General features: G+C 35.8%; 1 protein-coding gene across 1 annotated transcript in view; it reads left to right on the forward strand.

Annotated features, from left to right (window-relative positions):
* Window positions 1-13,417, forward strand: part of IMPA2 (inositol monophosphatase 2) — an 82,031-nt gene that overhangs the window by 30,493 nt on the left and 38,121 nt on the right. Inside the window, exon 2 of the mRNA XM_074207237.1 lies at window positions 3,238-3,371. Within this exon, the coding sequence (XP_074063338.1) occupies window positions 3,238-3,371 (134 nt within the window). The remainder of the gene's footprint in view (window positions 1-3,237; window positions 3,372-13,417) is intronic.

Consider the following 13,417-nt stretch of genomic DNA (forward strand, 5'->3'; position numbering starts at 1 on the left):
CAAAACAAGCAAATTACCATACATAAATACAAATACTTATATTTATCCAAATATAAAAAGTGTAAACCCAAGTTTATGGGATTTATAGCAATGATGATAATTAGACTTAGAGGTTTTTAGTGTGTGGAGAAGGTAAAAGATGTGAAATTCTACAACATAACCACCAAGATTATAAAACATTCAAAAACATTTATTTTCTAAAAGCAGGTCCATTTCAGAGTAGGCAAAAGAACATTTTTTTCAATTGATACTTTTGGCTAACAGAGGAAAAGGGAAGAGAGGGGGAAGGGAATAAGCATTTATATAGCACCTATAATGTGCTAGTTACTGTGCTGAGTGATTTACAAATATTATCTCATTTGATCCTCATAATAGCCTTAGGAGTTGGTAAACCTAAAAATGTAAAAGTCTTAAAAATATAGAGTTGAAATTGATAGAAAGTATAGATTAGACATGAAGTTTTATTTTCTGGGATTTACTATTATGAAAATGGTCCATTCTTCAACTAGGAAAGAGATGATCTTTTCATGCAAAAACAGAAAATAGGGGAAATTATTAACCTTCTTTGTGTGACCTGACACTAAAAGTTGCATGATATCTCTGCCCAAAACTGCTCCTCAAAGACTATTAACCCTGTATAGTACTGTCTGATCTCTTGTTGTCTCTTCCTGACTGGGCAAGTCTCTCAGCATCCTCTTCCTCCTGAGTTTGTAGTTAACATAGAGTAAAATACCTAAGAGTTTTAATTGCCTACTAAGTTTGGCAAGTTGACTGATATGAAGGCTGAGTACTCAATAAAGAAATCAGTGGTTTTTTTTTTACCAGGAATATTGTTTGAGAATCTTATACTTTTGACCAAGGAGATGTACATTTGAGGAAACTGAGGCAAGTAAATGTGAAGTGACTTGTGCAAGGTTGCTCAGCTTATTTCAACTCAGATCTTCCTGACTCTAGGTATAACACTTTATCCACTTTACCAGCTAGCTGCCTTATCTTGTGTTACAACAATGGATTCTGTGTATAAAGATTTACCTACTTATATTGGAATAGAGTGATCCTCTTTCTTTCTTTTTCCTTTTAAAATTTTTGCTAGGCAATGGGGTTAAGTGGCTTGCCCAAGGCCACACAGCTAGGTCATTATTAAGTGTCTGAGGTCAGATTTGAACTCAGGTACTGCTGACTCCAGGGCCAGTGCTTTATCCACTGTGCCACCTAGCCACCCTGTGAAATTATTTTTATTGTTGTTTTAAAAATATGGGTCTTTCATATTTTCTTTGATCTCATACATCTATACTAAATTTTTTAGAATAGTGACTCATAGTTTAGCAACTTTGGGGCAATATAGAGTATAGTTTCAAATTTCTTTCCAAAATGATTGTACTATTTTACAGCTCCACCAAAAGTGCATTAGTATATTGTTCTTCCCAAAGTCCTTCTATAACAATTATGATGATTCTTTTTTTTGTCCTTTTTGCTAATCTGATGAGTTTGAGGTGGAATTTCAGAGTTTTTAAAATTTGCATTTCTCTTACCCTTACCTTCAGATTCAGAGACTTTTCTTCAGTTGGTTGATAGCGTTTATATGTTGTTATTTTTTGTTGTTTGTCCTTCATTCTTGAAGAGGTTCATGACAAGGAGATGGTGTATGTCATGACTTGCAAGTGAATTGCATCTAAGTGAAGCAAAGTCACCAGCTTCACTCTCTGGACACAGTTATCTGGATTGATAATAGCTAAATAGTGGATATATTGCTGGGTTTGGAATAAAGAAGATGAATTTAAATTCTGCCTTAGCAACTTATAGTGTTTGACTCTGCAGAAGTCCTTAACCTCTTTCAGCTTCAGTTTCCTCCTTCTGAAATGGGTATAATAATATCTCATACCTCAAAGGTTTGTTAAGAAGAGAAAATTAGATAATCTATGTTAAGCACTTACTTTGTAAGTCTCTGAAGCACACTATATAGTTATTGTTAGCTTATCTGTCTTCTTTTCAGAACTGCCTATTTATTTCCTTTGATCATTTATATATTGGGAATTGCTATTCTGATATTTTGCACTGATTACATATATCTATATCAACATCTCTGTCAATTTATCTATCTATTTATCTATCTGGCTGTCTATCTATGTACCTATCTCTTGGATCAGAACTTTGTTAGAGAAGTTTGCCACCAAGGTTTTCCTCTGTTGGTTTTTTCCATTCTAATTCTAATTGTATTTATTTTATCTGTGCAGTATAATTTGACCAGTTCACTGCATATGATCTTTTCTATCTCTTATTTTGTCATTCATTCATTCACTATCCAAACTCCTTTCTTATCTCTTTAATTTGTTTAGGATATGAATTTTTATATCTAGGGTTAATGTGTTTGGAGCTTATTGGGTTGTGTTATGTGAGAGAGTGGTCTAAATCTAATTTCTTCCAAGACTACTTTTCCATTTTCTTAACTGTTTTTGTGAAATAATCTGTCCCTAGCGCTTTGGAATCCTTTTGGGTTTATATACTATTCTGTGACTGTTTGATTGCTTCTGAATCTTTTGTACTTAATATTGATCAACTTTTCTATTTTTTTAACCAGTACCAAATAATTTCCATAATTTATTGCTTTGTAGTGAGTTTGAGATCTGGTACTGCAAGGCTCCCTTTCTTCCGAATTGTTTTTTTCATTATTTCCCTTGGCATTCTTTTTTAAAAATTTTATTTATTTAAGGCAATGGGGTTAAGTGACTTGCCCAAGGTCACACAGCTAGGCAATTAAGTATCTGAAGTCAAATTTGAACTCATGTCCTCCTGACTTTACAGCTTGTGCTCTATCCACTGCACCACCTAGCTGCCCTCCCTTGACATTCTTAACCTTTCGTTCCTCCAGTTGAATTTCTGTTATTGTGGCACTGACTATTAAGTTAATTTGGTTGATTACTATCATTTTAATTATTTCAGCATGAGAAATTGATGCCTCTCCAATTATTTGTGTTTTTATTTCTGTAAAGTGTGTTTTTTAGTTGTGTTTAAATAATTTCTATTTGTATATTGGTAGATTGATTCCATATACATAAGTATGTATATACTTATTATATTATGTACATATAATGTTTTCTATATATTAAACTTACATACAATATGTAAGAGTTTACTTGTACACTCCCCCATCTTGTTTCCAAAGATGATACTTAATAAGCAGAGGAATATATTTGATTAGAATGAGTTTAATTTGTCACCTACATTTTGTTTTATTAGATTATCAAAAAAGCCCTTACTGAGGAAAAACGTGTGTCCACAAAAACATCAGCTGCAGATCTTGTGACAGAAACAGATCATCTTGTGGAAGATTTAATTATTTCTGAACTAAGGAAGAAGTTCCCTTCCCATAGGTAAGAGTATTACAAGGGGAGATGGGAATAGTTACAACTGTGTGAGAGAATGCCTGTGGGATAAATATAGGCAGAGAAACTGTTATGACCTCTTACTTGTTTTACTGCTTTAAGGCATGTTTCCCCCCCAAAAAAAACTTGGAGTCTGCATCTGTATTCTATCCATGGGTGCACCATCGTGAGTTTCTTTCCTAGGAACTATTATTCCATTCTTCTTTCTGTCTATAAAGTTATAGTTCAATGAATTATTGTAAGAATAGAGCTAGAGATATCTTTCTCCCTACTATGGCCAGAAGGTACATATGGGGGAACCATTTTCTTTTTCCCCTTCCTCCACCTAAAAGATAATGACTATTATTCAATATATGTTAAATAGTGGCTTTATTTTTAAATTGAAAATTAATAATATTCTAGAAAACCAATCCCCTGGGATTTGGGTGGATGAGGAGGAAGGGAGAGACATTACTTGGCTGAAAAATATTCCTTAAAAAGAACATAGGGTTACAGAAACAACTGATAGCTCAAACCACAGTTTGATTAGTACTTAATTACTTGATTAGTAATTAAAACTGTTCTTTAAATGAAATTGAGACCTGTTGACCCTCCTTAGTTATGAAACAGGGTGACTTAGAAGGGAATGTGAACTTTGAAACAAATAGAGTAGTAAGGAGTATGATCTTTAGAGAAAACTAATTCAAAGCAGAAGTGCTCAGGAGAAAGGTACAGGTCATGTGGTCATTAACAAGACTATGGCAGCTAGCTGGCATGATAGAGAGAATTATGGACCTGGAGTCAGAAAAGACTTGAGTTCAGAACTAGCCTCAACAGCCATGTGACTCTAGGCAAGTCACTTAAAACTTTACTTGTGTCTGTTTTCTTTTTTTGTAAAGTGAAGATAATTATAGCACCTATCGTCCAGGGTCATTGTGAGGCTTAGAGGAACTAAATCCTAGTTATTAATGTTAGTTTTATTACTATTATCTCCATTTGTTTGCTTAAACATAAGTCATATTAACTTGGGATTTATTACATATTTTGATAATAACATTTCAATATTATTGCTTTTCTTTGCAATTAAATATGTATATATTTAGGGGCGGCTAGGTGACGTAGTGGATAAAAACACCAGATTTGGAGTCAGGAGTACCTGGGTTCAAATCCGGTCTCAGACACTTAATAATTACCTAGCTGTGTGGCCTTGGGCAAGCCACTTAACCCCATTTGCCTTGCAAAAACAAAAAAAAATGTATATATTTAAATTTTATTTTGTGCTGTTAAAATATTATATAATAGAAGAGATCCCTAAACTTTACCAAACTGCCAAAGGTATTCATGAAACAAAAAAAAAGAGAACTCCTTGCTATATAGGAGGAAGAAGCTAAAGTTAACCAAACAATGAAACTCATCTGTACAATCAGCAAATGAATATTCTTCTGACAAAGTGAAAAGACCAGAAAGAAACAGGCCAAGACATGAGTGTTAGTCTAGTACTAGAGAAACCTTCAGGAAAAGCATGAAGCCTTTTGAGAGTTTTTGATAACTTACTAGTTCCGGATAACTTTAAGCCAAGAGGAGGCTTCACTATGACTGGAAGAGCCAATAGTTCATTATCCAAGAATCCAGGGACCATGTAGGAACCCTGTAGGTCTAAGCAACAGCTGAATAGAAGTGTATTGTAATTAGGAGAGAAGCCATATCTTTAGATGAAATCCTATAGTTACAATTTTATAATCTCCAATTTCTTGAATATGTCTGAATTATAATAATTTTTACCAATGGGAGGAAGAGGCAGACCCCCTTACAATTAAAAATACATAGAAATGTTTCTCACAGATCCTTACACATAAGCAGCATACATTGACCATTCACTCATGAAATGAATGGTCAAATTCTTTTTGGTATTGAAACATCAGTTTCTCAGTTGTCCTTCTTCATGACCTCATGCTGCTCTTATTTCCTCTTGGATTCCCTAGATTATTTTAGGGGTTGCCAAATTCTCTCCATGAAATGACACTCTCTGCCAATGAGTATTTATAGCATTTTTGGTGGATGCATTTCTTTTATGACTCCTATTAGTATGAATCTGGAGGGTGACTGAGTTAGCTTAAAAGTAAAAGAACAAACATTATTCAGCCTCTAATATTCCCTTCTCTCTATTCTATCCACCCATGGATAGAATACAGAGGCCAGAAACACACTGCAAGCAGAAATACCATACAGATGCAAAGTAATAACCATGTTCTGGTTATATTTTGTTTCTTCTAGGCCCTATTCTTCTTAGAAAAGGCACAGTGTTCTTTGTTAATGGTCCTTTATATTCTAACCCCAATCTTTCTTTGCCTACCTTTCATATTTTCTAATTTATTATTAAACTAGAATGTCTACATTTCTTTAAAAATTCATAAGCTTTAAAAAATGGTTGTGTTTTGAATTGTTTGGCTCAGGGCAACCACATTAATCATCTTGATAACTTTTATTCTTGATATAGTAAGTCAACCAAGATACTATTTGGGGTTGATTTAGGAACCACCCTCATACTTGAGGTTTCTGTAGAGATAGGAGAGAAAACTGATTCATGTAGCCTGGGTGTTGTTGAAATGGGACAATTCCAAACTATTCAGAATACTAATCAAGATTCTGAGGTCGCTGTGAGGCTTGATATGATTGAATTAATGTTGCTTCTACTATAAAAAAAATCAATTTATTCTGAAAACCACACTTTGAAATTGCATGGCCTAGTGGGTATTTTGGTAGCAGATAAATAGGTATTATTTTGTTTGAGCCTCCATGCGACTATCCACTAATTTTGTAATCTACTCAGGCAATTACACATTATTGTGTAATGCGGGATTTAATCTTTTAGAAAGGTAGATATTATAGGAACTAAACAGAGCCATAGAATAAATTAATATACTTATTTTCTGCTAATAAGAGGAAGCTAAATGATAAGTGTGTATAGTGTGGGACTTGGACACAGGAAGATGAGTTCAAATCCTATCTCAGACAATTAACTCTCATACTCTGGGCAATTCTTTTAATTTCTCTTAGCTTCAGTTTCCTCATTTGTAAAAGGAGGTCAATAATAGTACCTAAATCACTAGGGTTATTGTGAGAAACAAATGAAGTAATAGGTACTTTGCAAACTTTAAAGTGCTTTGTAAAGGCTAGTTGTTATTGTTGTCCTTTTTTATTATTATTTATCCACTAACTGTATTACTTTGGGTAATTCTTTATCCTCCCAGAGCCTCTGTTTCCACAACTGAGATTCTATGGGCAAGTTCAAGATGGAATAATTAAAAAAAAATAGTCATTCCCAAAATGGGAAAAACTGTGTTCTTTGGTTGATGGTATTGAGATTCCTCTATCATTTAAAAAGTCCTTCACAAGCTGGCCCCAATTCTTTCCATCCTTATCATTACTCCTCTTTCAGTAATCTAGCCTAGCTAACTTACTTGATATCCTCACACATGATCTTTTACCTTCATTCTCTCTAGTTTTGCATTTGTTATTCCTCATGCCTGGAATACTTGTTCTTCTCAGCCCTGCCTCAGAATGCTTTTTATCAAGATTCAATTCAAGTTCCACCTTCTGTAAAAAAGTCATAATCTCCCTATAGATGTTTCTTAAACTCCCATATTTTCTGAGAAAATGCAAGTCCATTGAGATCAGGGACTATTCTTTTTCTAGCCAGCATATTACAAGCTCTGGCAAATTCTATCAAATTTGAAACATGTAAAGGACTGGTGATGGGACTGTATCAGTTTTCCTGAGATAGGTAAAGAAAAGCTCATCACCTACAAGTTTCCATTGGGTAATGTAGTTTTGCCAAGCACATGAAACCAAGAATACAAAATTGACCCTCAGTTCTGAATATCACCCTCATGTGCCCCACAGGGTTAGTAATTATGGTTCAATGACTGGAAAGAAAGCAGGCAGAGAGATCTAAGAATCAAGGTTTTTTAAATGGCCACAGACAGCAATTCAACCTTTTATTCTCTAAATATCAAATCTTTATCTGGAGACCAAGATTCTGTAGCACCAGAAGATCTGAATTATATTCCTAATGACATTTCCATAATAAATGAAACATGAAGACATAAATGAATTCTAAGTGGAAGGTGTATTCTAAGATAAGTTAAAAAAAAAAAAGGAGCTAGCAATTGATTTTACTGTGGTTCCAAAGACAATAATGAATGAATAACATTACTTCTTTCGTTTTACTATGCTCATGATGAACTTAAGCAAAGAATCCAAAAATCATTGCATTTCTGCACTGATTCTGCTAATGAGAGGCAGCTAAAGGGTACAGTGTATAAAATGCAGGACTTGGAGACAGGAAGATGAGTTCAAATCCCATCTCAGACTCCTAACTTTCTCTTTCCATTATGAACAAATGGTGAAAAATGTCTTCCCAAGAGCTAAGATCCACCCAACTAAGTTTATTTGGGATTTCTCTTTCTAGCTCTTCCTGCTGTTTCTTGCTAGACATATATAGAAAAGTTGAGGATTTATGAGGGTTTATTTTATAACCTGCAACTTTGCTAAAATTGCTAATTGTTTCCAGTAGTTTTTTAGATGATTTCTTGGGATTCTCTAGGGAGACCATCATGTCATCTGCAAAGAGTGAAAGTTTTGTCTCTTCCTTCCCAATTCTAATTCCTTTAATTTCTTTTTCTTCTCTAATTGCTGCTGCTAACATTTCTAATACAATATTAAATGGTAGTGGTGATAATGGGCATCCTTGTTTTCACCCCTGATCTTATTGGGAATGCCTCTAGCCTCTCTCCATTGAATATAATGCTTGTTGATGATTTCATATAAATACTGCTAATTATTTTAAGGAACAGTCTATTTATTCCTACACTCTCTAGTGTTTTTAATAGGAATGGATGCTGTATTTTGCCAAAAGCTTTTTCAGCATCTATTTATATGATCATATAATTTCTGATAGGTTTGTTGTTGATATAATTGAGTATACTAACAGTTTTCCTAATATTGAACCAACCCTGCATTCCTGGAATAAATCCTACTTGATCATAATGTATTATCCTAGTGATGACTTTTGTAATCATTTTGCTAAGATTTTATTTAGGATTTTTGCATCTATATTCATCAGGGAAATAGGTCTATAATTTTCTTTCTCTGTTTTAACTCTTCCTGGTTTAGGTAACAGTACCATATTGGTTTCATAGAAAGAGTTAGGCAGAGTTCCATCTTTCCCTATTTTTCCAAAGAGTTTGTATAGGATTGGAACCAATTGTTCCTTAAATGTTTGGTAGAATTCACTTGTGAATCCATCTGGCCCTGGAGATTTTTTTTTTAGGGAGTTCAGTAATGGCTTGTTGAATTTCTTTTTCTGAGATAGGGTTGTTTAGGTATCTCTTTTTCATTTAACCTGGGCAACTTATATTTTTGTAAATATTCATCCATTTCACTTAGATTATCAAATTTATTGGCATAGAGTTGGGCAAAATAATTTTGAATTATTACTTTAATTTCCTCCTCATTGGTGGTGAGTTCACCTTTTTCATTTATGATACTAGCATTTGGTTTTCTTTTTTTTAATCAAATCGACCACAGGTTTATCAATTTTATTGTTTTTTTCATAATACCAACTTTTGGTTTTATTTATTAATTCAATAGTTTTTTTGCTTTCAATTTTATTAATTTCTCCTTTAATTTTTAGAATTTCTAATTTGGTACTTAATTGGGGATTTTTGATTTGTTCTTTCTCTAATTTTTTTAGTTGCATATTTAGTTCATTGATTTTCTCTTTCTCCATTTATTCATATAAGCATTTAGAACTATAATATATCCCCTGAGTGAATGAATCCCATAGGTTTTGGTATGTTGTTTCATTATTATCATTATCTAGGATAAAATGGTTAATTCTTTCTATAATTTGTCTTTTGGTCCACTCATTTTTTAAAATGAGATTATTCAGTTTCCAATTTGTTCTGGGTCTGTATCTCCTTGGCCCAGTATTTCATATGACTTTTATTGCATTGTGATCTGAGAAAGATGTATTCACTATTTCTGCCTTTCTGCAGTTGATCATTAGGTTTTTATGTCCTAGTGCATGGTTAATTTTTGTATAAGTTCCATGTACTGCAGAGAAAAAGGTATATTCCTTCCTATCCCCATTTAGTTTCCTCCATAAGTCTACCATATCTAATTTTTCTAACAATCTATTTACCTCCCTAATTTCTTTCTTGTTTGTTTTATGATTCGATTTATCTAGAGCTGATAGCGGGAGGTTGAGGTCTCCCACTAGTAGAGTTTTGCTGTCAATGTCTTCCTGTAATTCTTTCAGCTTCTCCTCTAAGAATTTGGGTGCTGTCCCACTGGGTGCATATATATTCAATATTGAAATGACTTTATTGTCTATGGTACCTTTTAGGAGGATAAAGTTTCCTTCCTTATCTCTTTTAACACTGTCTATTTTTGCTGCTGCTTTGTCTGAGATAAGGATTGCTACCCCTGCTTTTTTTACTTCAGCTGAAGCAAAATATATTTTGCTCCAACCTTTTACCTTTACTCTATATGTATCTCTCTGCTTCAAATGAGTTTCTTGTAAGCAGCATATTGTAGGATTCTGGTTTTTAATCCATTCTGCTGTTTGCTTACATTTTAAGGGAGAGTTCATCCCATTCACATTCAAGGTTATGATTACTAATTCTTTATTGCCCTCTGTGCTATCTTCCCTCTGTTTGTATTTTTCCCCCCTTTCCCCACCTTTTATCCATATTCCCCAGTCTTTTGTTTCTCAAAACCACCCCCTTCAGTGTTTTTGCCCTCCTATATCACACCCTCCCCTTTTCTTTCCCCTTTCCCTTCCCTTCCTTTTGTTATTTCCCCTTATTTCCCCCACTCCACTTCCCTTTCTCTGTTCCCCCCCTCCCCTTTTTCCCTTTTAATACTTGAAAGGTTAGATGTTTTAAAAGTTAACTGAGTATGTGTAGGTTGACTTTAAGCCAAATCTGATGAGAAGAAGATTCAGGTGTTTCTCCTCTGTTCCCTTCTTCCCCACTATTGCCATAGGTTTTTTTGTACCTCTTAGTGTAATGAGATTTACTCCATTCAGTCCCCCCCCCCCCCCCCCCCCCCCCGGCTCTTTCCTGCTCCCCTTTTCAGGGCAGTAGTGGTTTTTTTTAAGATCCTTCTGTCTAAGTCATAGAAAATTCTGAGTGTCTGTGCCTTCTAGTTCTGTACATTCTGTCGAATAGAGTCAAAATTCCTGAGAGTTATTAGAGTCTTTCTTCCAAGTGGAGTTAAAGCCAGTTACATCCCATTAGATAATAGTCTCATGGATAGGTCATGAATGTCCATCATTTCTGGCTGGGTGTATTCTCTCTGTTAGAGTTACATTTTTCAAGGTTTATGAGAATCTTTTTTTTTTTACCCCCATGCTGGGGTTTAGCCAATTTCAACTTACTGGATTGCATTTTTTTTCCTTTTACTGCCCCCCCCTTTTTTACCTTTTCATGTGTCTCTTGAACCTCCTGTTTGATGTCCACATTTTCTGTTTAGCTCTGGTCTTTTCATCAGAAATTTTTGGAATTCTTCCGTTTTGTTAAATGTCCATCTTTTTCCCTGGAAGAGAAGGCTCAGCTTTGCAGGAAAGTGGATTCTTGGCTGCATTCAAGCTCCTATGCTCTTCAAAATATCTCGTTCCAGGCCCTTCGATCCCTTAAAGTTGATGCAGCCAGGTCCTGCATGATCCTTACTGTGGCTCCTTGATATTTAAATTGTTTCTTTCTGGCTGCTTGCAGGATTTTCTCTTTTATCTGATAGTTCTGGAGTTTGGCCACAACATTCCTTGGTGTTTTCATTTTAGGATCTTTTTCTGGTGGGGATCCATGTACTCTTTCAGTAACTACTTTGCCCTCCGATTCCATGATATCAGGGCAGTTTTCCATCACTAGATCCTGTAATATTAAGTCTAAGCTTTTTTTCTCTTCAATGTTTTCAGGAAGTCCTATAATTTTCAGGTTGCCCCTCCTCGATCTATTCTCGAGGTCAGTGGTTTTGTTGATGAGGTATTTTACATTTGCTTCTATTTTTTCTATTTTTTGATTTTGTTTAACTGACTCTTGCTGTCTCATGGAGTCATTAGTTTCTGTAGACTCCATTATTTTTTGGGGGGAGGAGTTTTCTTTATTAACCTTTTGCAACTCCTTTTCCAGTTGGTCAATTCTACTTTGGAAAGAGCTTTCCATTTGATCAATTGAAGTTTTGAGAGAATTAATTTCTTTTTGCATTTTCTCATTTGAGGATCCCCTTTGTAATTGTCCAATTAATGATCTGAGATTTATTCTCCTTTTGTGTTTGTCCAATTGTACTTTCTAAGGTATTAATTGTCTCTCCCAAATTTTTAAGCTCCTTCCTTATTTCTTTAAGGAAGTTTTTCTGTGCTGGAGACCAGATTGTATTCTCCTCAGAGGTTCCAGGTCTCTCTGAGTTGGGGTCTTTCCCTTCCAGGAATTTTTCTATGGATCCACCTTTCCCCTGACCCTTCTTCATTATGCTAAGACTTTGAGTTGGGGGAGGGGCTGGTTCACCTGGGCTTGAGAGTGCTGAAGGCTTTACTGAGTGCAGTGTCTCTGGCTGGCCAGTCGGAGGTGCTGGTTGCCCTCTCTGGAGTGTCTGTGACCTTGGTTGGGAGGCCTTCTCCCTTTGCCCAAAGGCAGGAGTTGGAACTATTGAATTCTCTTGCCTTCAATCAATGGTGGGCTTTACCCTGGCCTGAGGTGATTCCTCAGCTGGGCTGGTTCTTCTGCTCACACACCTGGGCCTGAGGCAGAAGTAATTTGCCTTTGTTTGAGGAGAGGCCTCTGTGCAATGGAGGCATGCCCACAGAGTTCCTAGGACCCGAGGAGCCTAGGGATGGTGTCTGCCGTTCTCCTGCACCAGAATACTTCCCCCAGCCTGGTCCCCGAGCTCCAGGGGACCAGCACCAACACCAACACCAGTGCCTCTGCTTTCCCAAGGACCCAAGCCCCTTTCGTCCAGCCCCACCGCTGATCCAGCAGGTCTGCTCTCGGGCCCTCAGACTCCTGGTTCCAATTCAGCTGTTAATCTGGCTGATCTGGGGCTGATCCTCCCTTGGAACCCAGACTCACCTGCCCGGATTCATCCAAGGCTGCTGCGGGATACAAATCCTGAGGTAGCTGTTCTTCTGGCTTTTCTTTCTGGGTTTCCTGGTTTGGATTTCTTTTAAGAGGTTTGTTTCATGTGATAGATGGGGAAGAGTTCAGGAGACTTTAGAACTGTGCCTGTCTTCTCTCCGCCATCTTGGCCGGAAGTCCACCCAACTAAGTTAACATGCCACTTGACTCTTGATAATTCCTAGGTGAAAACAGATTCAGGGAGGATAGGGAAAAAATTAAAAATACATACCTGATAAATGGACAAAGTATGCTTTCTTCACAAAGAGAATTATAAGGCAGAAGACTCATCCAACACTTTTATCAAAGCCCAGTAAGTGTCTGAACCCTAATTTGAACTCAAGTCCTTCTGATTCTAGGGTCAGTGCTCTATCCACTGCTTGGGCATCAGTGTTTTTTAGAAGATTACATTCATAGCCTTAGTTAATTAGAGCAAAAATCAAAATGTACAACACAGAAGAAAGGGCAGTGAATGAAATAGTAAAAATGGAATTTATTAAGTAATTACTGTATGCTAAGCACTTTGCTGAAAGATACGGATACAAAAGTAATTCATTCTGTCCTTAAGGGATTTATTTTCTAATAGGGGGAAAACAGCACATAAAGGGGAGTTGATAAACATGTCCTTTCCAAAAGCAATACTTCAGTATTGGTTTGGTTGGGAGAAGGGAGAGAGTATATACATGCAGTAAAAGGTCACACTTTAAGCAGAAATCTAGATTATGACTGAGAGATGTAATTCAACATTAATTAACAAATATTAGTTATACATTTTAAAATTTATTTGAGGATACCTTTGTGTGAGATAGTCTGCTGAACACTAGAGATTATAAGAAAGGAAACAACAGTTTCTGTCTTGAAGGAGTAAGCTTTCTAGGG

The sequence above is a fragment of the Macrotis lagotis genome, chromosome X, assembly GCF_037893015.1.
Source record: "Macrotis lagotis isolate mMagLag1 chromosome X, bilby.v1.9.chrom.fasta, whole genome shotgun sequence".
Lineage (NCBI taxonomy): Eukaryota > Metazoa > Chordata > Mammalia > Peramelemorphia > Peramelidae > Macrotis > Macrotis lagotis.